This window comes from Corvus moneduloides, chromosome 9 (genome assembly GCF_009650955.1).
Source record: "Corvus moneduloides isolate bCorMon1 chromosome 9, bCorMon1.pri, whole genome shotgun sequence".
In the NCBI taxonomy this organism is placed as follows: Eukaryota; Metazoa; Chordata; class Aves; order Passeriformes; family Corvidae; genus Corvus; species Corvus moneduloides.
The window spans coordinates 13,774,945-13,799,402 of record NC_045484.1 but is presented as its reverse complement, the minus strand read 5'-3'; the positions used below and the strand labels follow the sequence as shown (position 1 = coordinate 13,799,402).

The following is a 24,458-nucleotide window of genomic DNA, read 5'->3' as shown; positions in this document are numbered from 1 at the left end:
AACAATTAAACTTTCAGCTAGCAAAAACAAAAAAAAAGTAATCCTACAGAAATGAGAACAATAACAGATTTGTCCCAGCTGACCTTGGCATTAATTACACAGCCAAAGTCAAGAGTAAGTTTAGAGAAATCCAGGTATGATGTATTATGTACAACTTTAAACAATGCATATCATCCACACAGGTTTTAATCACACACTCTCCAATCTATATCACAACTTACAATAATATTGCAACTAGCAACTCCAGAAACAAGGATGATGTAAATGGGGATGCAGAGCAGATTTTGTCATATAATCTTCCCCAAAAATAGAAAAAATATTGGATGGAGAAATTTTCATTGATGTTGATACACAGCAATTTAATTCTGAACCAGTAACTGAATCTCACTAGTTTATACAACGACTTGATACTTCTACACAATCTTTTCATTTCAGTTTTAAAGAAAAATATCACCAGTGTGGATGTTTTAAAGAACTATAGAGTAATAAAGTTTATAAACTCATTGGGGTAGTTGTGCTACTCAAGTTCTTAGAAAAGACTTCCACTGTTTAAAAATATCCCTAAGCATACTAAAAATATCCCCCAGAGAAAGGAAAGTTCAACTACATGTTCATGTCCTGTAGGTAGGTACACAACTCACTCTGCCCTCCCTTCTAGGAGAGCCAGTAGGAAAGGTAAACCACAGTGCATTCACTGGGTACCAGGAATTTTTTCTCCCCGCATTTCTTATGGTCAGGGCTGAAAAAGTCGTTGCATTACAGAGAAGAGCAAAAATCCTGGGAACTTCTTCAGGCTTCGAGACAATTACAGAAAAAAATCATCCATCAATTAGTTTTCATCCGAGTATAGCTGACTTGGATCTTACTGTCCTTGACACCTTCTCTTCTTGCCTTTTTGTGCTTTGACCTGTAAGTAAAACAGGCACTATAAAAAGCAGGGGAAACAGTACCTGCTTCTTGTTCTAGGCTACCACAATCAGTCAGTGCCAGCAGGGAAGGACGAACAAAGATGGGAGGTGGCTCTTTCTGCATTGCCTGGGGTGACCAACACAACTCTCACACACGGGACATTTAGGTGCATCTGCTTCTCTATTATACGAGTCTCAAACAACCTGCTAAGGTGCAAATGCTTACTAGGGTATTACTGTTACTTACAAGAGCTACGCTCAGAAATTGATTGGGAAGACTACAAATAAAGAACATTTATTGAATTACTGTGCTTTATCCATTTCAAAGCAGTAGAAGCTTTCCAATGCCTGCCTTGTCAGTAGAAGACATTAAAAGGTTTCATTACCACAGTTAGTGCTTTTCATTAGCATCAGCTTGTTCTCTCTCAGTTGCATTGCTCTCGGTGAATGATTAATGTTGAAATCCTCTTCTCTTTGAATGTTTATCATCCTTTTAGATATGGTTGGAAGTTTAATTTTTCAGGGCATTGTCAAATAAAATGTGTTGCTGTTCTTGGAAGTTAAATACTACACAGATAACCAGAGCCTCCCCTGTTTCTAACAGCAGGCTATTCCCTTCTAGTAATGATGGAACAGATCTGTATTTTGGCACATATATTTTTCATTGCAAAGCATTACTAAAATGAATAACAGAAATTAGCAACTGAAAAGAATTGTGAAGGAATTACTTCCAGGAAACGTTAATTTCAATCCAAAAGTCCCTTAAAGGAACAACACACTAAATGTAGGCTAATCAATGTGTGGCAATGAGTTTCACAAAGATCAGAATCTGGGTTGCTAAACTTTGCTATGTTCACAAAAGAAAAGAAGAGTCTATTGGAATGGGAAATTCTCATGCAGTTTCCCTCCATGCTCTTTGACAGACAACTTATACATCAAATTCAACAAGATTTTAAAAGGACCAGTGATTTTTTTTTTTTTTTTTTTTTCTTGGAATAAGGTTAGAGGACAGTCAGTCACAAGAGCTGTTTTGTAAGATGATCTCTATAACATCCTGGACAAAGATGTAATGTAATGACAAAAGACTGCCTAAGCAATTCACTTCCTAGTTCAAACTCATGCATTTCCCTAAGCAACTTCTTTGTGCCAGATGCCCTAAGAAATATGCAGGACAGTCAAAAGTATATTTTCCCTGAGTCAAAACGAGCCGAAGTGCAACTTTTAATTGAAGGAACAATTCTAAACCAAAGACACTCAAAGCCACTGAAAGCTATGGAGTAGGGTTTTCAGCTATAGTTTCTTTCTTTATTTATTTCCTATTAAATCTCTGTATAACTTCAATTTCATCCAAAACTGTATATATTTGATCCTGTCCTGCTATTTTGCATTTATCTATGATATTTAAAGCACTAAACTGTTTTTAAATGGTTTTCTTTTTTACAACATACTTAATAAAACAACTGAATATATTTCTAAATTACTGGGGTTTTTTTATTACTATTATGGTAGAACTGCTATCATGATCTTTATACTTTCTGTAATTCCTTTCAGGACCCACATTTTTCGTTCAAATGGCTATGCAAAGCTTTAAGACCTAAATCATGGGACAAGATCAACAATATATAACAGTATTATTAGAAATTATTAGAAATAAATCTGCATAACACTTCAGATTTGTCTTTCCCTGTTCATGTGCTGTTTCATGCCACATTGAAGAAAAAGAAAAATTTTACTCTAAATACTTACCTAAAGGGGATTAAAAGCCTTGGAATGTATAAATAAATAAATACACAAATAAATGAGTACCCAAAAAATACTTAGTAGCAGCATCAATCGTACTTTATTCATCTAAGAGCATACTCCAGTACACAAATCTAGTGCTTCACTTCAGTGCAATATCTTCAAGGTCCATTAAAAAAAAAAAAATTCTAGATTGAAAGGAAAAATATATCTTTAGAGTTATAAATTCAAATATAGATCATTTGAGAAGTTGATACTTTGAAGGCTGGCTATTTTGATGGGTGATGTGAAATACTTACTGTTGGCTTTCCAGTATCACCACAAATTCACACAACTAGTTTTGGCCCCCCATGCTAGAGGGCTTACTGGCCAGTTTTTAAGACTGTTGAAAAGTTACTTATACTGGAAACAGGAAAAAAAAAAAAAAAGGAGGAGAAGAAAATGGTAGGATGAGAAAAATTGCACAAGAGATAGATTATAAATTATGTCCTTCATAGGCAGAAAATAAATCCTTAGAATCCAAAGGGTAAAGGAGAAACTAAGATTGACCTCCTGCTGTTGAATCAGCTCTAAATATTCTGAGTCATCTTGATTCTCTGCTATAAAAAAGCTCCCAATTCAGTGAAGAGTAAACTCTGCAGAGTGTATATCCAAGGCAGAGAGAAATGTCAGTCAGAGTCTCCTGAGAAGCATGAAAATAAGATATTGCTGTATTGCTACAAAATATATCCCCCCCTAAAAAACCCTAAAAAGGACGAAGCCTATCAGTGTAGTTAGCACAGTTCATAGCTCTCTGCTAAGAATTCAGAAGTTCCTTGCACATTAACATAATTTTCACAAAAATTTAGATATGTGGTTGATGACATATCTGAAGTACACAGAAGTCAATATTCTCACAGGTACATATATTAAAGCACCTGCGCACCGCCAGAGTTAGTAACAGTCTAATTCCTTCATTCAGAAAAGGTAAGTTTAGGAATTTCTAAAAGTTAATAACAGGTGAAAGAATTATACCTACTCTAGAGATTCCAGTGAGTATATTTATAGGCACAAGTGGAAAACAAAGTGAAAGCCAGAAAAAAACATGTAATATCTAGACTGTTTAAATTACTAAATGACAGCAATATACCTAATTATTCTAGTGTGAGAATTCCTAATTATTCTAGTGTGAGAAAGCCTAAAACTGCAAAAGTGTGAAAGATGAGCAAAAGCTTGCACCTGGTGATACTAAGAAGTTCCAAGTCAAGACTGCTAGGGTAGTTAAGGCTGAGTCCAGCAGGCAGTCAGACTGCCTTGTCCCAGGTATTTCCCTTAGAGAGAGAGAGCTAAGGTTGCCTCACAGCTGCTACCTGGACATCTGTTTTCAGCATACATGTTAAAAAAAATACTTCACTTATCAAAAAATGAGTTAAAACATCTCAGAGAAAACAGAAATAAACCAGGTTTTGCACAACAACATACAAGGTAGGGAAAACTCAGGTTAAAGGAAAATTGAACAATACTTTTGGACAATAATTGGCCTTTGGAATCTAAATATATGGTCTGTCATAACAGCTTCATGAGCTGATACTGCTGGAGAAACTAACTTCTGATATTGCATGGCTTTCAGGAGATAAATCTCAAAATCTAATGCTTACATTAACTTTTGTAATATAAAAGGTACTAGCTAGAAAACAATAAACAAATGCAACAAGGTACCACTACAATTCAATGATACAGAACACGAGTACAGACTGCATAAACGATGCCGTGAACCAGCAGAAGCCCTTAACAGCAACAGAACGTAACAGATGTTTGTGCTGCTCAGGTTCTGTACAGCTCAAATGTGCAGATTCAGATTTGAGCTTGCAAAGTGTTACAGAACTTACAGATTTTTTTCCTCCAGCTTGGATAAGCAGACAAACTTCTAATTCTATCCACTAGGATCAACAGATTAAATGAGGTTAATTTCTTTGAATTGGACTAATGAAAGAATCTGAAACAGAAGACAGAATTCCCAGGTGCACCTTTTCTATCATTTGTGAATTGAACAGGGCAGAAATTTTTGGAAATGTTGTGAGTAGTAGTTTACACGACTATTCAGTAGAGAAAAGCTGACACAGAAAGGTATAAAGCTTAGTATCACAACAAGAATGAAGCACAGAGACCCCGGTTTTCTTATCACTGAAAGTTTTCATATATCTGCTTAGATAATTTCTCTCACAAGGTCAGAAATTAATTAGGAAAAAAATTCACTAAATATTTTTAAAAAGGGCAAGAGAACAGAAACGAGATCTACCTGTTACAACATCATTGCTTAGGTAGAGTTGAGCCTATGCTTGTGAGCAAGCTCTAAGAAGTGCAGAAAACCTAGTTCTGCCTTGTTGCAAGAGAGAAGCTCTCTTAGTATTCCCCTAACGTAGATCACTCTGATCTCCACCTTTTCTTTTACTCCTAACCTGCAGGCTACTCATGAAAAAGTAATATTTTTCTGAGGAGAGTGAAATAGAACTTGACTAACATGTATGTAACTATTCCCTGCTGTAAATTCCAGCAAGCACATTCTCATCTCCTTCCTGGGCTGAAGTACTTACTGACCATCATACAGCTTTTACTGTGCTGCCCCACACTGTGCTGGCCCTGCTCAGCTCCCAGCTGCGAGTGCCAGGCCAAGCCCTGGCTGAGGGCTAAGCCCCTCTTCATCCACTGCTGGAGAGCTCAGGAGAAAGCGCTGCCAGGACATCAGTGGCACAGAGAGCAACAGCATCTCAGACACATTTCCTGAGAAATAAGGTGGGACCTGTGTACAGTCTTGTGTCATATCCTGTACCCATTTACACCTGCTCAAATACTCTGATAGTCAAGCCAACAAAGGCTGGCAGACTTTCAGAAAAGGAGATTTATACTGTGGTCCATGCAAAACAGATACTTGAAATACAGGCTGGCAAAGCTGCACATTAGTGGCCACTTAGTTACTACTGTACCTCTGCAAATAAACAGTTTCTCTGACAGACAGCCCAGTCCTATAAACTGCAGACACATCACATCACTCCAAGCAATCATCACCCAATGAGTTACCACTGCTGCCACTCGCACCTCAGGGCTGCTCTTCCCTGTTAATGGTAGGGAGGACACATAATGAGACTTTAAAAGGAAGGCTGAGAAAACTCACAGACCTTTTAATCACCCAAATACCTAAACGCAGATGCACAAATTCTGCATACTTGTCCTATCCAGTTGCTCTAAAAAAAGAATTACAGCTGATACAACATTTGGATCACCTTTTGATCCTGGAGAGCAACGATAATAACAAGTGATTGTAGAACGCAATCAGCTACAACATATTTGTTGTTTCCCACCTGTGTAACTTACCAAATGTGGGTGTAGAATTCTTATTCAGATTTTCCAAATTGTGCCAGAAATGGAACAAGGCTAACTGATTCCCCCCAACATTCAGGAAGAGAAATCATGTTTCCTAATCCCCATCTACAGGTCTAATTGCTCTGTACCCTCTCCCTAATGAATTTCATTCCAAACTTACGTAATAGCATCATGACATCCTCAGAGGTTTGGAACCCCTGATGCCATTAGATTTGATGATACAGAGGCCATGAGTCTTGCTGCTGTCTCAGTGTGACATAGCACAAGCAAGAAAAGCCAGTGGATCTGCAGTGATTTGTGTCACAATGGATCACAAACATCACTTGAAAACAGTGAACATAAATTGCCAAGATACAAAACTTGCTGAAATTATGTGACAGAAATAATGCCAGACAATGAAGCAATTTTCTGTTCACATGGAAATAACTTCCAAAATGTGCTGACAAAAAAACCCAAACACCTTAATTCAAAAGGCAAAGAAGGTTCCATGACTCCATTGAGGATAAGAATTTCTTCAGGAAAGGCCACTTAAGTCTTAATGTTTACACCATAAAAAACTTCTGCTTGACATGCTGCTATATTCTCCCACAATTTATGACATCCCCCACTCTCCATTTATCAGATAACTCTAAATGTATCACAGAAGAATCTATGCATCCCACAGGAACCAAAGCACTGCTTTCCCAGTACCAGTAGGAGGTAAGGAGATAGGTACCAAGATGCAGAGTCTAGGAATTAGATTCACTGGGAAATCCTAAAACTCCTCAAGTGTTACTTCTGAAGTCCAATACTAAGAACCACTGAAATCCCCAGAACAACTGATTGCCTGAAATCCAGGAATAACAATGCCTAATTGCCTCTGCAGTAAGGCCCAAGTGGGCATTCAGTACAGTGCATGAGTCTGTGGCTGAGCAGAAAATTGAATGCAAATGCCCCACTCTCACTCAGACTATGAAATGTTCATCTGAAGAGGTTCCACTTTGATCTGCAGTCCACAGAATCCAATGATACCAGTGTGCACATGCAAGGCAGGAAAGACTGCGCTGAAAATACAGCTTAATCTTTTCCCTCAGGCTCCCTCATACCAAGTCAGCTGGCAGCCTGAGAAGAGCCATCAGGATTTTTCATTATAATTAGCATGCACTAAGAGATAAGCAAAATGGTGCTTGAAATTTTTGTGTGAAGCAAATGTTTTGGATGTAGAAATGGCTTAAGAAAAACAGGAACAAAACCTCTGCCAATATAAATAAGCACACCTATCCTAAACTGAGTTACTTGTGTAAAACCTGCCCTGTGGAGAGTTACATTCTCCTTCATAGCAATGTTTGATTGGGTTCCACAAGATATGTAACTCTCAAATGTAAAGTGGCTAAAGAATGAAAAGAATTCTAGATTTATAGAGTACTATTATCAAGATTTAATCCTAAAATTATGGGTCCAGCCCAGAGGTACTTCACTTCCCTGTATTCTGGCACTTCACAACCTCACAATTACTTAAAATTAAATTGCAGGCATAGGGACCCCCTTCATTCCCTCTCGTGAAAGAATAGCATAGGGACAGGAATTTTGTTGACAGCAGTCACAAGCAATTGCCAACTAACAGAGAGCAACCTGTAAACATAAACATAAATAATGCATTGATAGTTGCTGAGAGTACTTTATTGAAAAATACACACAAGAACTTTGCAGCATACCTGCTATATTTTCTTACCTCAACTAATACGGAGCATGGCAACATCATGTGGCTTCTCTGAGACTGACACCTGCTGCTTGAAATCATGTTCACCTGTGAAGGAAATACAGGATATTGTGTCCATCTGTGAGAAGATGGCCTTGTTTATAATAATGTGCTAATGGCAAACTAGAAAAGGCCTGCATAAAATGCAGGTTTATACCAAAATAACAAATGGTGAGAATTGCATCAGTGAAGAGGACTGGTCATGTTCACTTCTTTATTCCCGTATGAAAGATCTCCAAGTTAGTTTAGATTTTACTATTTTGTTACATAGATTACAGCCCTTTTTGTTCCAAATAGTAGTATCTACACAAAGATTTGTACTTAAAATTGTACTAATTATATCCCTGCAAAAGTCAACCAAAAAATCCTTTATCTCTTTTTGGCAGAGCTTTTCTAATTCTGTAGACTGCAAAGAAACTTAAGCATGTTATAAACAAGAGGACTTTGCTGAAGAAGCATTAGTTGAAAGCTTAAACGTTTTCAAAATTTAAATTTGAATCTATCAGGCTTCTACAGAAGCATGGGAACTCAAGACTAAAACGAAGTACCAAGCTGTGAAGTTGTGTCTTGCAATAGTTCAGTGGAACTTCAGTTCTTAAGGATCCACAGAATATTTATTCTCAACACTGTACCTACAAAAACTTTCCTATTCCCTTGCATGAAAATTAAGATCTGTTGTTAAAATTAAAACAAAAAAAAGCAATAACTGCCGAAAAGAAAAACCTGGACTACTAATCTCTGCTATAGGAAAAAACAGAGCAGAAAACAAAGTACTGTGGATGTAATGATACTAGGAAACAGCCCATGACTGATACAGTAAATTGACTAAAATCTCTAGAGAAGTTAGAATCTTCAAGAATTAGAAAACTTCTAAATGCTGGGTAGTCCCTCTAAATTGCTCTCTTCTTCCTTAAAAACACCCCACATAACCAATATAACCACTATTTCTCTGATTATTTAATTTTTAAAACTCTACTTTAAAAGCTTCCCTCTAGGCTCTTCCTAAAAGATACTGAAATAGTCCATTAGCTGTCTTCTGTTTTTGCCAGCTGTTCCCCTCACTGTTATTCATTTATGTCTCACCATTCACCCATTTTTTATGCTCTCTCCTTCTGGTTTCCCTGTGTTCTCCCTCCAGTTTCTCTTTACCCTTTCCCTCATTCAGTTTCTTGCACGTAGCACGTCTTTCAACATCTTGCATCTCCTTCTCTCTGCCTTCCAGGGCCTCTCATTTTTTATTCCCTTTCTTTCTCTGATATTTTAGTAAACTGCAGCTGACTCTTTCTCCCTCTCGTGCCCTGCCTGTGCATGTGCATATTTCACACAGGGCCTGGGGCTCAGCAGTCCAGGAGTCAGCACACTAAAGAGAAGAGAAAGCAGATGCTTCCAAGCAATATCAGAAAAACAAACTCTGCTCTGTGTGTACAGCCTGGCTCCCAGCAATGCACTGATCATCTCTGATGCTCTGCTCCCCTCGTGAAGGTGACTGAGGGACCCTAATACTGTGCCTCCCTCCCCTCACGAGAGAGTCAGTAGCAATGTGAAGCAGAGCGATTGCTCAATTCTGTGAGACTTACACATGCACCAGCTGGGTCTCCCTTGGAGCTGGGAGAATTTTAGCTGTGACCCTGTCACTCTGGGCATTTTTAGCCCTGTCTTTGGTGCTCTAAAACACAGCAGCAGTTATCTGCATTCAGTTTGTGTTTATCCAAAGCAATGAACAAAAAAGTGCTTCATAAGCAAGCAAATATGGCATATGTTCTTGGAATTTCTCTCAGGAGGCTGAACTTATTTATCATGCAAATAGAAAATGGTGCTCTACTGTTGATCAATTTACTTTTATGAATCCAGGGCCAAACTCTGCTGTTCATATTCCTTTCAAATCTCTCTCAGGCAAGAGTCCCAGAGACTCCTTGACACTCCATTATACAGTTACATAATATAGCCATTAATATTGCATATGGAGATGTGCATGCACAGCTACTGCACGTTGGGACTATAGACTCAGTCCATTAAAGAGACACCAACATAGCACTTATTTATTATTTATTGAGTGCTAACAATACATTGAAGAAAAGGAAACAAGCTGTGAGCATTAAGGACCAATATGTGGCTGCTTTTCAGCTGTTACCTCAAGAATAAAAAGGGCTTAAGATTCCTCTTCTCCAGAATAGCATCAAAGGAGCAACATGCTCTTGATAATGTTGTGTAAGTACTGCAGATGAGTGTTGGCCAGTGTCAAAAGCTCTCAGTGCACTCAAATGGAGATGAACTCTAGAGCCTGAGATGTATCCCAGAGTTTTTTTTCCATAGCATGGAGATAAGCACTGGTCAGAGCCTGGAATACTCTTTACACACACAATACATGAAATTGCCTTTCCAGAGGTTGCTGCTATGAGTTTGGAGAAAGATGAGTGAGCCTGAATGAGACATCAAGAAGCCATCTGTGAGAGCACGGCTGAAATGCTACAAGCATCCCTATAAATATCTCTTGGTAAAGAACTAGTTCTGTTTTAATGATATAAAGTCTTTTTATGTAACTAGTTACTAGGCAGCCTATGAAACAGTTTCTCTGGCAGTACCCCACTGTATGCATTAGGCAGCCTGTCTCCCTTGAGCTGCTGTTCTGGGGGCATGCCTAACAACAACCTACAGGATCCCGTTCCAGACAAGCCTACCCTGCCACATATCATCACCAATCTGTCTCACTGCCAGACTAGGGTGTCATCTTCACAGCTGTGCTGGTTTGGGAAGAGACAGCAAGCACACACCTCCAGGAGGAGCTCTGGACAAGAGCATTTGGCTGAGCGGCAGCAGCTCTGAACGACGGCAGCGTGAGAGCCAAAGGCGAACTTCACACTTGGCGGCTGTAGGCTGAATATCCTCACTTAGCACAGTCGATGCTAACCTGCTCTCAGATCCCATTTGGATCAAAACTCACTCCATTTATACCTCCCCTCAACATGAGACAATTGCATTCGTGTTTCCAGGGCAGGGTTTTCATAGAACCATAGAATCATTAAGGTTGGAAGAGACCTTTAAGAACATTAAGTCCAACCACCAGCCCAGCACTACGACTGTAACCCCTAAACCACCAACTCTCAGCTCCTGTAAAAGGGGTAGGAATTGGGCACCACGACCATGGCCATAACAGCAGAATGTTTTTACAAAAAAGTAGTCACTGCTCTGCATAGGGCCTAGAAATGTATTCTATGGGCAATTTCTAGGCATATCTACTGACTCATGTACTTCAGATGCACAAGTAGACCTCCTCTCAAGATGTGACATCAGCAGTGAACTCTGGGAAACTTTAAACAACTTTCAATGTAAAAAGAGGCCTAGATTTTAATCACTTCCAATTTACTCAGAAACAGAAGAGGAAGTACTTGTGCTCATAGCTTGAATATGACTTCGAGGGATTTATTTAATACTGCATTTCTGTCACAGCCAGAAAAATTAACTCAAATATCCTTAGTTCCGAAATGGAGCTCCTGATTCTCACTATTTTGCTACTTCTATTATCCACAGTTGTCATCTGTATGTCTGTCTTCTGGCATTTTTGGTGAAAGGCAGTGCATTATACAAGTTCCAAGCAGATCTAAGATGCTACTGCATCATTACTAGCTGTCTGTTTCATTACAGGTTTCCCTGTAACTTAGGATTTATCTAGAAATACAAATGGCATATTCTGTTTCACTTGTCTCTGTCCATTTATGGGTGAAGTTCACCTATACCAAGGAAAAATTACTTACCAATAAATCAGGAGATGAAAGATATGCTCTAAACTTAAAAAGAAAAAAATCTACAAATTCAAATAAAGCTCACTAGAACTATCAGTAGCACTTACGCGCCCCAGTGCAGTAAAAATGTAGTGGCTTGTGAGAAGGTAAACAGAGAATGTGTCTGGGGAACATGAAATTAGTCAAGGAAAAAGGAAATAAGGTCACTGTGCTGTGAAGAAAATCTTCACGGTAAGAAACCATTTTTATGTGCCAAATCTGTACAGTCTTCATAGAGGTAATGGAGGATAGAGAAGATTATGACATTTTAATGAAGAGAGAGGAAGAAAAACAAAGAATGATGATACTTTCCTCTGAGTAACTGACATTTCTATCTCCCATTTGTATCATATCTATGTATTTATCATCAATATCTATTTGTAAGGAGGGCGAATGCGCTGCATGAATATAAAGCAGGAGATCTTAGAGTATGTGGGCTAAAGAGTATTTATACAAACTTTGATCAATTTTCTAAGGTGAACCAGCTGAGTAATTCCTGGAAGGTCCAGATTTCCTGCCCAGGTTAATAACCAACACATCGAAACACACAAATTGTTCTGGGCATGGCAGGAGCTGCCTGGGGAAGACTTCGGGACAGTCCAAAATTCCCACCGAGATAGTTCCTGTACTAATTAGTCAAACAGCTGTGAAGGTGGCAAAGAATTCATTCAACACTTTGTCTCATGTTAGTCCATTGTTTAAATTGTCCATGATTTTGTCTCTGCAGGTGGCCGGAGTGAGAGTTGCTGCAGCACCCAGTAGTGGTAGATTGGTGAGCACAAAGGCACAGCCCTGATACCCAGCTACACAAGAACTGTAGTTGCTGTGCAAAGTTGAGGAGTTTCAGACTTACTACTTACATTTCATGGCTCTCATTCCTGCTGAATGTCATTGGGGTGAGGAAAAAATGTAAAGTTAATTTTTATAGTAATTGATACTCTACTTATGAAAACTGCTGTAAGTGAAGATCTTCCTTTTGATTTTTATCTGTGTTCCAGCTACCTCTCAGTTCCAGGTATATGCACAGAGACAGGTGCTTTTTCAAACACTACTCAGGCTTTCACAGATAAAAAAGTGTCCATTCTTATATCAGAAAGAATACTTACATGATCTAAAGCTGACAAAAATCATCAGAGAAAAATAGTGCAATAACCTGAACCATATTCATGGTGGAAATACTGAAATGTATATTCAGAACAATCTTTGGAGGAACAGAGTTCATCAAGTTATTCCATATATTCACACTATTATTCCTCTTTCTCCAAGAGGATTTATCTTACATTTTAAGGTTGGCGCTGCAGTAACTAAAAGTCTCTTTTCTCTGACATACATATTAGTTTTGATTCCAGGGTGTAAGGAGAGAGGACAGACAGAGCAGTGGGAAGCTAACTCTGTGAACAGCAAAGGCATTCTTTGAATAACTGACAGAACAGAGATGAGTCTGGTATGTAATGTAACCTGAATATCAAACCAAACTACAGAATATCAAAGAACTTGTCTGCAGATAGGGCTGATAAAACAGAGAATTTCGTACACGAATGTCTATACCTTTTTCGTGTAAAATGCTAGGGAGTTTGTTCTCAGCCAAATATGTGATGTTTCCAAATTGCTTTTCTCTTACAAAAAAATACTGTAAAATGGAAACATAGGAATGATTATCCTTTCAGGCTTTAGATCTGCCAGAGAAATACATGAGGGGCATTTCTCTCCAACACAAGAGAGAGCTTATCTCTATATACATAACAGGAAAAAGGAACAGAAGAAACACAGCACACACTGATGGTAAAGATGCTGGGGGAGAACTACTATTTAAGATAACTTGGATGCAGATCATACAGATAAAGACAGCATTTAGCGTATTTTCAAAAGCAAAGTGTGAAACCAATGACATATAAAACCTGCAGGAATAGGTTGCTATAAGCTGAGAGACACATGAGAGAACAGTTGCAAATCACCCTGATTAGAGCAGGGAACGGCACACTTGGCTGCTTTTGCTACCTGAAAATTCATGAGTGCCACTAACTGGTGAACTTTAGTAATGAACTCAGATGCTCTTTCTCTCTGAAGCCCAGGGCATTTACTCTCTTTACCACTTCCTTGAAATAACCTTCCACCTCACGAGTGTATTAATCCACAGGCAACAAGGTCCCTGTAACATCTGCCAGGCTGTCAGTGATTGCCAACAGACAGCAACATCTGTGTCAAGAGTAAATGAAATATGGGGGAAAACGTCACCAGCAGACTGGAAGCAGCGCAATATATGCCAACACAGTATTTTCCCCAGTGACTTCCACGTATGTCACACAAATGTTTTGTTTCTTCATTCCTTGCTGACCTTCTGATGGGTGTATCATTTGTGATGATATTGAGAGCTAAATTGTGCTCTCCTGTCTTGAAATTAAATAAAATTAGTTTTTAAAAAACTGTAAAACAGTTAGAACAGCATAGAGTGACAATCTTATTACCATGAAAGATGAAAGCTAAGAATTAAAGAAACTATATCCCTCTCTTTCTTAGATTACTCATTATCTGAGGATTAACATTAGAAGGACCTGGAAGCCTGTCAAACACCAAATCAAAAGCTCCCACAGGAGTTCAGACAGTAAAAAGTGTTATCAGCAAGAAGAGGATTCTTGGGATTACGTTTGTAGCAACAGGATTAAGTTTTGCCCAACAAGCTGCAGTATCAGAAACAGCAAGGTCATTTTTCTGCTAAGAAGATGAGGGAAGAATGCACTTGTTTTGCAAGCAGGCAAATTAATGTGGGATTAACCAATGAAAGAGTTCCATAAAATTACTCCAGTTGTGAAATCAAGGCGAATCTTAATCCTATAGTTTTGTACTTTAAAAGGAGCCCACTGGAGTGAAAGAGCAAAATTCTGGTGCTGACGTAAAATTCTATCTACCATGGATGTGACAGCAACTCTCTACCATAATAACAGGAAGCCCTTGCCACTCAGAAGGCATCTACACAGACACCCTCCCACACAGGCAGCTGACTGTGGGAATCTCTGCAGAAATTCACTAGAATAGTTAGTGCAGTGTAACTGTCTGGAATAATATAGATCTTGGAATGGTTTTTTGTCTTCATTTTGCTCTCTGATTTAGAATCAAAATATTCAAATATGTGGAAAGTTATGTCTTAGTCTGCAGCTTGCTCTCCAGTCAGGAGAGGATTTACAAGGCAAGGCCAAATCAGCTGCAGTTCTCTGTGTACTACCAATGGCCAGGGAGGTATGAATGACACCAGCCATGCAATGGGGTAGCAATATTGCACTTGTTTTTAACCCAATGGAACCAAGTCTTCAATCCTAAAAGCTCTGAACAAATAATTCACAAATAAAACATGCAAATTTAAAGGGATTTGTTTAAATTACACACTGGTGACACTAGAATTACTGCTGCCAAGAGTTCCTCACAGGCATGGCTGGAGTGCTGTGGAGGCGGTGAGTGAGTCAAGCTTGATTGATGTATCCATGGTTGTACCTACATAGGATAAGCATCTTTTGTCCCACAGTTCATTGCCTCACTCAATGCTCAGTTGAGTGTTTAGAGTCACTGAAGTACTTTCTGGCCAGACACACTTTCTCTGTTCTTTCCAGTTTGGGTATTCCTTATCTCAACTCTGGGAGTGATCAGTCACAGCCACAGTCCAGTAGTGGATGTGGAGCTGGCCCACTGTGAGTAATGGGCATTGACCTGTCATCATCTGGAATCAGCTATCAGACAGCTGCTGATAAAAATTATCTAGTTGATTAATGTACTTTTTCTGTGTCTTATTAACAGTATTATTAGAACAAAACTATAGCAGAGTGAGGCCACACTGTGGTTTCCTTAAATTTATTCAGTATTGACATTTCTGTTCTGATTTTTAAAATACTTTTAATTGCCAAATATTTAAATTTTGAGTAATGTTGATTAGTTATGAGTAGACATAAACATTGCACAATATTTTTTTTTGCAAGGATCAATTCCACCTTGGATTAATTAAAAGTTAGCTCACATGTCAGCCTGTGAAATTTACTATTTCTAAATATTTTTTGCAGAAATAGTTAATTGCACTAGTGTTCACCAGAAGTGCAAAGAATAAGCATAGAGTATATCACATATATATAAAAACTAATTTGTATTTAAGAATAGCTGCATTTCAAGTTGTCTTGAACAGCCAATCTGCAGAATTTCTGATGGTTTTTGTGGAGCTGGGCTGAATACACTGTAATGGTTTTCTTCCCAGCCTTTAGCTGCTGCTTTTCTTTCAACTGTATCCTAAAATACATTAAGTACTTTCCTCATGTGACTATCTAAGCAAATTCTGTATTGCCAAAAAGATGTGATACAACTACAGATGGGAGCAGGTATCATTCTCCTTTTTCAGGATCAAAGTGGTGCACAATGTCAGCAGTAGGAGAGTCTCTATGACACTGCTGCATAATAATTTATCAATTATTTCCCATTTAGAAAAATTTGATGGAGGCTGGCATGTATAAATCTCTATATGTTCTTCAGATTCCACTTTTTTCTTCTATTTCCTTCAGGCCAAATAGACTTAGACTCAGCTAATCTAAGACTAAAACCTGGCATTATTTCTGCTGAAATAAAATTCACTGACAGTTCTCAGCTTCTGCATAAGACCTAATTTGTGCATATTAATGTGTAAAAAAAGTCACAATTAAACTTCAAAGAACTCAGTCATGATAATCATCTTTATACTTTGTTAAAACTTCCTCCTAATCTCTGTTCACTAAAAAAAAAAAAAAAGAAAGAATGCAATTTTTTTTCATCAAGGAGGTTTAAGTATAGACCTGTAAGTGAAGGTATATGAGTTGGTGAGCTTTGTTCTGGGCCTGCCTGAATACCAAAACACTGCCTGCACTGGCCACCACATATGCTGAATCATTCAGATCCCTCAAATAAATTTACAGATTTCAAACTAAAAGTGAAAGAGGGCCTCTTTGTAGTCTTTACATCTTTTGCTGACAAATTATGTACTTTATGTGCAACTGGAATACGTCACTAAGGGTGGGTGGGAACTGCAGGATTTTCTATCTACTATCTAAAAGCATTTTCACAGGAGTATATAGCCATACTATAACTTTAGGCCAAGTAAACAGAAAATATAACCTCAATATGTGTTTGTGCTTTGGATCTAAGCATGAAAGACTCATTGTCTAAATATGTCATTGCAGCCAGTGATTCAAAAGTAGAATACTTCCATCTGGCAACAGATGATCAAGATGGATCTTATTTGCAGGAGAGTCTTCTGCTAGAAGAACTAGTCTTCACAATCTGCATAATCAGATAAGCAGGGTCTTTCTAGTATTATTGCCATGAGAAATCGCACCAGAACTTTATCTCACAAGTTCAATCAACTTTGTATACACCTACACCCCTGCTAAATTAAACACCCTTCTATGTATCACAGCCACTTCTGCATTTCACTGCTAATTTTCTCATTGATAACATGTATTTTATACATGTAACAGCTGTACAGTTTTCCTAACATGTTAGTCGGTGCTATCTATCCTTCAATATGCTGTGACGAGCTTAGCAGCAGCTGCCCTTATTGACCGAGGGATGCTTGCAGCTTCCTACTAGCATTTGCCAAGGATTTGCAAAGCCATCACCTCAGACTGAACCTACTGCATTGTTTCACACGTTTTCAGTCACTCATTCACAAGAGACAGTGTCTGTGGGAGCGACAGATGGCTGCTAACCAAGTTGGTCTATCCTATTTCCTCCCTCACCATACCAGGTATGTGGTACCTGTCACTGACTTTCTTCTCTAAAGGTTTGTGGAAGAATATTCCAAAGCTCAACACACCCAAGTAAATTCAGTATTTACTCCTTGCAAAAATCCAACAGATTCTGTTTCATGGTAACTAGGGGAAAAAAAAAAAAAAAGGTTACTTTCACTAAATTACTTGTTCTTTGGGAGTCATTCACTCAGCTCCAAAGAAAAGGGCTTAAACATCAGTTCTACTGGAAAGTTATGAGTCATCAGATAAGAGAAATCAGCTCTCCCATTTTTATGTGATATGGTAAACAAGAAAAGCACTGCAGAATTAATTCAGTGCTTGCTTTGGTCACAGAATCTGAAGTGGCTGTTGCCATGGGTACATAGAATCAAGTATTTAAAGGGGACTTGAGGACATGAAGGAGGAGAAATGACAACACATCATGGAAGATTCAAGAACTGTAGATGGCTGAAGAAAATGATTATCTGAAACACAGAGACACAGAAAAGAAAAGTAGCCATTCATGTGATGAATACAAGGTAAGAAGAAAGACACCTAATTGTACTATCAAGATGGAGAAATAAAAAGCAGGCACACCAAGAGGGAAAGAAGAGCAGCTGGGTCCATAAGAAGAGAAAGGGGCAAGGAAAATAAGCAGGATCATGAGGACAATGACATTATACAGAAAATCATAACAGAGATGAGAAATGGACAAAAATAAGGGATAAAGCATCATGGCATCCCGCAGTGGTAGGGAGGAGAAGAGAGATCCAGCAGGCAGGAATTGTGCAGCAAGATTGATTTATTTAATTATTTTACAAACTCTTTTATAGACTTTTTTCTTCATAGTCTAATTGGTCAAAGGATCAGCCACCCCTTAGGGATGACTGGCTAAAATCCTAAAACATCCATTGTCAAAATATTTTTCTACCGTACTATAAACAAAGCTTTGTGAGGTCGCAGGTGTTCATAGTTTATAGAACTCTACTAATATCTTTCGTGAGAGAGAAAAATATCTCACCGGGCTGGAAAGAAGCAAGAAAAATTCTTGCTAGCAGCATATTTGTATCCACAATAAAGAAATAGCAGATAGAGGATAAGATGAGAAGCAGATTTACAACACAAAACCCAGGTATGTAGGAATGAACGAGGATTTTCACTGAAGAGTCTATGAGCAAGTCATCAAAGCTGATCTGGAGAAAAGCAAAGATGGTGTGGCAGGAGCAAGAATACTTGTCCTGAGCTACAAAAAGTTCTCATGGGAGAACAGAAGCATTCATTAATTCTACTTCATGCTGGTAAGTGTCACTGCTAAGTTTCATCAAGAACAGGATCAAAGAGCTGTCAGCTGGGAAACACTGACTTCTCTGGTCTTTAATGGAATTTTTCCAAACCCAGGAGAAGGAACATACATGAAATACAGGATTAAATAAACTTCAAGGTGACTCAATGCCTAATCTTAGAAGGAAGGGTTTAGATTGCTTGGCCACTCAATAGAGGACTTTTTTTCTGATGAGATATGTTAAGGAAGGGATTGTAAACAGACACAAAAGATGATATTAAGTAGTGTCATCAAGTGAGTCAGTGACACAGCTGCTAAAATCTGACTTTTAAGATAAAGTAGCTAAAAAAACCCCAACAGTAAGCAACACCTGAAAAGTATTTGCATTAAGGTAAAGAACCTCTAGAGCGAAAGCTTGTTGAAATAGCAGTTGTGATGAAGATACCAGCATCAAAAAGAACTTGCTAGGCTAAAAAGGGATGTAAATCTAAATAAAGTGAAATGACATTTCTCAATTAAAGATGTAATAGATTCTAAAGAAATAAGAAGGGCTACTGTGGATGAAGCAGAATCCAAGTGGGCCAAATCAGTGTGTAAAAGCAGTTTACTGAGTAATGGCAAAATCATGCGATCACCACAACTGCCTGTTGGGTCTTTACCATAAGATCAGAAAATGTCCATGTAAGTGGTCTTGCCTCAAGGCACTTACTAGAAAATACAAGGCTTGTAGGCAGCTAACAAAGACTACTGTGACAATAGCAGTACTTGAAAATGTGCAATGACATAATTTCATTTGAACGAACCGCTGAAAGCTTTAGCATGCTCTGGAAGAACAACTGCGTGGGCAAAGAGGGATGCAGCCTAAAATGACTTCTATGCAATTAAGCATACAGCTCAAAATTTCACACACACTGGGTTGGAAACTGACCTTTTAAAAAGTTTTTGACTACGGATATAGCCACGATCCATCTTCAGTTTAGCTACAGCTGTGAGTTATATTTCTACTAGGCTTCTAGCTAACTGCCCTAAACAAAATGAATAAATGCTAAATGCCGCACAGTAAAAAAGAGTGTAAATGCACCCCACTGTCACAGACAGTCACAAATTTTTTCTGGTCTTGTCTTAACTAGCATTAATATAGTGTCTGTTCCTGAGGTCCAGATGCTATTGCAGTTAAAACAGTACAAGAAATAGATGGAAAGACAAATTAACATCTTGCTGCACATCTTTAAAAAGAATGTATTATGAATAGACATTTATCAAGGTAGACAGCACTAGTAATAATAGAACAGGCAGTTACTACCTCATTGAAATCTGACAGTGACGTTTGAAGGACAACTCGAATTGTGATATTTGAAAGATTCTGGAAGAGGACTTAATGGCTCCTGATAAGGGCATTTTTTTTTATTTCTTTTTGTCATTCTTAGAAAGAAAGGACTAACAACCTTGCTTTTACTGTTGAAATGAATTGGACTCTTGGCCTTAATATGCAGAAAGACAGACCTCAAGATATTGCTACTTTCTGAACAAGTTTTTGGCTTTACTTTGGGGATATCACTTTTTTTGTGCATAATTTCAAATACTTGGTGATGCGATTACTTGAGATGTAATTCATACTTTTTAAAAACGGTCTTTGGAATTGTTTACATTGGTGTCCATCCAGACTTACTAGTTAGTGAAGTGCTAGCTTCAGCTGTCTTGAAAACCTGTTTCTTACTTATAGAGAATTTTAAAACAGATTTTCAAGTTGCTCAAAATGAGATTTCAAGTGACAATGGATTGGTCTCCTGGCCTTTCAAACAGGTACATCAGAAAAATTTTGCAGAGTATACAGCAGTTAGGAATGGGCATGATGGATTAAAAAAGACTGGGAATAAGTACTGCTGACACCCCACGTCCACCAGGTGAGCCTGTCTCTGGGTAGTCTTACACTGGCTAATTTCTCACCAGTCTCACCAGTCAATCTCTACCAAGATGTCTCTCCATTTCAGTCTGAATAATTGCTTTCTTCAAACTATCCAAAGATACACAAATACGTAATTGATGATTTCCAAGAACAATGAGTTTTTCTAAGTATTTCTAATGTACATAAACCTCAGAGCAGATAGGTAGTAGAAAGCTAGTAGGAAGCTGAAGGTCATAATTCCTGTAAGGAGATCCCTTTGTGTTTGGATTTTATGAATGGTACACCAAGAGTGACACATATTAGGAAATATCTCTAGTAGAAGAAAAATTACATTGTCATTATTGATAATAAAATACATTGCCAAGGTTGTTTCCTTTCCAACATATTAGACCGTGTATCCTGGGGGAGGGGCTGGGCAAGAGGAAGTTGAAAACAGCCATGCTTTCCAAGTAGGCATTACTACAGGGAATGACACTTGGTTTAGAACCCCATATTCCTGTATTTCACACATACTTAGCACCCCTCAGTTTCATTATTGAAAGTCTTTTTCCAGGAAACTAAGGCATATGGCTTGAGAAAGATTTCACACAGAAGATCAAGATCTTTTAGCAATAGCTACCTAAATGTAAATTTGAAAAAGAAGCTAGTACCTGCATCCTTTGTACTTCTATCCATTGCTGTTCTCTATACCTGTATCTCTTGATGTTCCCAATGCCTTTTGTTTCCTTCTGTGTCTGAACCATGACAAAGGTGCATCTGTTTCTCAGCGGTCTCAGCTCTGGGCATACAAACTGCTTTGCTCTTCCATCACATAGGCCAAAGGCCATGTACTAATTTTCCATTGAGAATTCAGTTGTCATTGGGATGATGTGCTTTAGTTATGTCACTTTATTGACTGTTATTTTAGGTAGGAAAAAAATATTTCCGTAAGCACTTTAAGCTCTTCCTTTTCAGACTGTCTTATTAGATCCCATTCTGGGTGTCTAGCTTGGAGTGAGGGACTATGTTAGGCAGAAGGGCATTATAGCCATCTAGCAATACATCAATATAAATCAGGGACTTCAGCAGAAATGCTTTGGTCACTGGGGCATTTACTGGATTTGCGGTTTCCTTTTCTATTTTCAGAGAAAAAGGCTTTGTGAAAGGGAATTTTTGGTGGCTGGAGAATCTGGAGAATGAAATATGCTTTACCATTTTTCTCTGATAAATATTACTGAACACCTATTTAGTATTCTACATTTTTATAAAACTAATATTTTGAACCAAATCCTAATACTTCAGAGGTTTATCCAGCTGCCTTCAGTGGAACATTTTGTATAAAGGAAGCAAGTATTGTGTGGATCAACATCTGCAACATTTCCTTCAATTTTAGCTGTCAATAGAAATTTAGAAACATTAGAAGCACTACGTAAGAAAGACCAAAGACCTACCTAGCTTTATATCTTTTCTGAAAAGCCACTGCTGCTCCAGAAAACATTTAGCTCCAATAACGTATTGTTTAGTAGAAGGATGAACTTCTTCCTATTCTGAGTAGCTGATCATTTTATGCCCCAAGGGTTAAACATTCTTAGTGCTGCAGTGCATTCAAATGTATGTAAAGTTCAGTACAAAAAAGCATGTATAGAACTGAACAGCTCTACTACAGAAAATCCAACTACTATCAAAATCCAAAAATCATTTGTGAGTTTGCAACTGTATATTAGAAGAAAAACCTACTTGAAGAAAATATGCAAATATAGATTAAAAAAAATCCAATATATTTCCTTCCAGTACACTTTATTCCCTGCTCACAAAGCCCTTGACATCAGCAAAAACATTACTGTTTACATCCTGCAAGCTTTGCACAGATTCATCCTGTTAGATGAACACCCTTAGAAATCAGACTCCATTTTTCCAGGGAATTTGTATCCAGTTTTGCTACAGCTGTGTGATGCTTTGGCTCCTTATTTACATACCAATCCATCACTCACTGCATACAAAAAGCATTTTGTACGCCGCACAAATACACATGTACCAGATTTCAGAAAAGGTAAAGTCTGTTGTATGTCCTACACTAAAGATTCTGAAGACACAGCAAGGCTGCATATCAACCTCTGCTCTGCAGAGCAATCTTTAGCTATAATTAGTCTTCCTAAATAATAATCAGCATTTCATCTATGTGAGTTCTTGTAATATATTCAATTCCCCAATGCATTAAAAAACATTTCACTGCATATTTCAATCTCTCGTTCATTTCTTCCTGAGGATAGATAATTTTAGGTAATTAAAAATATTAAAAATTATTGCCATCCGTAGCAACATCAGTTACTCGTTATGCCTGTTAAATCAACATTAATAGAACCAGGTACAAAGTAACAAGAGTCTTTAGGAAGTATCCATATGCATTAGGCCTTTATGTAAACAAACTACCTTACATGCTTTTAACGAAATTAAATGCTTCTGTTGAAGGAAAATAAGGTGCCCAAAGTATTTTAAAAAGGCAATGAAAGGAAAAGGCAGGGCATGGCAGAGCACTGGACTGAGCAGAGCCAGGATGATGGGCAGCATGGCGAGAGGCTGCTCTCGGTGGCTGTCTGCCCGCACGCAGCTGCTGCCAAGAGTAAGAGGAATAATGGGATAAACACGGAAAGCTCTAATAGCATGTGACTGCTTCTACATTACATGAACTTACTGAGAAAATAATAAAAAAAAAAAAAGCCAAATATTTGAGGCTTTTTTTTGACTGAGCGAATTTGATGCATAGTCACTACTGAATGCACTGTGTTGATGCAATGGAAAATCCCAACAGGAATTGCTGGGGCCAACTGAAACAGGATTATGCACACATGACTGACAGTCCCTCACAGCCAAGTAAGGAGCAATGCAAATCACTGTTGATTGAGTATTATAAATCAATTATTCTCAAAAGACAACAGACTTCTACCTCCTGTAGCAAAATTCCTGTTTGACTGCCCAGACTCCAGGGCTAGGAGTGGCTGTGGGCCTTGGTGTCACTCTTCTTGTGTCCCAGGCCCTGCCACCACCGCCCACGCTCGTCCCCAGCAGCCGCAACCGGGGCCCATCGCGCTTCGGGCAGCCCTGTGCGGGCCCCCTTGCCTCACCCTCGCCATCAGTCCGCACTGCACACGGATCCCCCGAACAACAGTCGGGAAGCTGGATAAAAATACTAACGACATATTCTTGCACCACGAAAAGCCATGAAGAGGACAGGAGCAGAGGCCGCCAAGACAAGAGGCGCAGCGGAGCGGGCGGAGCGCGGTGTGGCCGCCGCAGAGCGAGCGCAGCGCTCGGCAGAGGGCTCCAGGCCCGCGCGGCAGCGCCCGCAGCCGGCACACGCTCCCGGGGAACAGCGCAGGGGCTGCCAGGCGCACCAAACAGAAACCTGTCTGCACATCAGGGCTAACCTATTTGTTGACTTGAAAGAATAAATAAGCTGCATGATTTATCTTCATACAACTGTGTGGAGATCAAACCTTATCCTAGCAGGGGGAAAAAAAAAATCTATGGCGCTCCTGACTGAGGAGCTGCAGAGACTGAAATAAAATGGCTCACGTCCTTTTTGTTTCTGTGCGATATCCACCACACAGATAAAAGCAGACAGCAGAGTAGGAATCATGCTTGGGTTCATGTGCCCATGCACTCTGCATTAGTGACATATCGTAACGTGTTCTGCTTGAGGGAACACAGTGAAATACTTGTCCTCTCTCTTATTAGAGATGCTCTTGAAAAACATGCCTGGATGTCAGTCTCTGCTTCCATCTTCTCCTTTACTGAGTGCTTTCTAGGCTATAGAAAAACTGTGAAGGAGCTAAATGCAGACAAAAATGAGCCTTAGTACCAAAGAGCAGTACTATCTTTCCGGTTGTTGATAATACCACCTCAAAAACATTTGAAACAACTACTTAATTGAGCCTAACATGAAATACAGAAGCAATCTGACTGGCCTGATTTTGAGTGTATGCTGGGATTACTCCCTTCACTGCAGTACAGTTGCTTCTGAAGTGTGCCAC

The 24,458-nt window shown here is 38.8% G+C and overlaps 1 protein-coding gene across 2 annotated transcripts in view; it reads right to left on the bottom strand.

Annotated features, from left to right (window-relative positions):
- The window catches only part of PLPPR5 (phospholipid phosphatase related 5), a 77,807-nt gene extending 54,152 nt beyond the window's left edge, over window positions 1-23,655 (bottom strand). The window contains exons 1-2 of one of the 2 annotated variants that reach the window (XM_032118040.1): window positions 23,550-23,655; window positions 7,720-7,794 (exon numbers count right to left, since the gene is read on the bottom strand). In XM_032118040.1, coding sequence (XP_031973931.1) covers window positions 7,720-7,794; window positions 23,550-23,624 — 150 coding nt within the window. In that variant the 5' untranslated portion in view covers window positions 23,625-23,655. The remainder of the gene's footprint in view (window positions 1-7,719; window positions 7,795-23,549) is intronic. The other variant, XM_032118041.1, reaches the window with a different exon arrangement.
- Window positions 23,656-24,458: the final 803 nt, after the last annotated feature.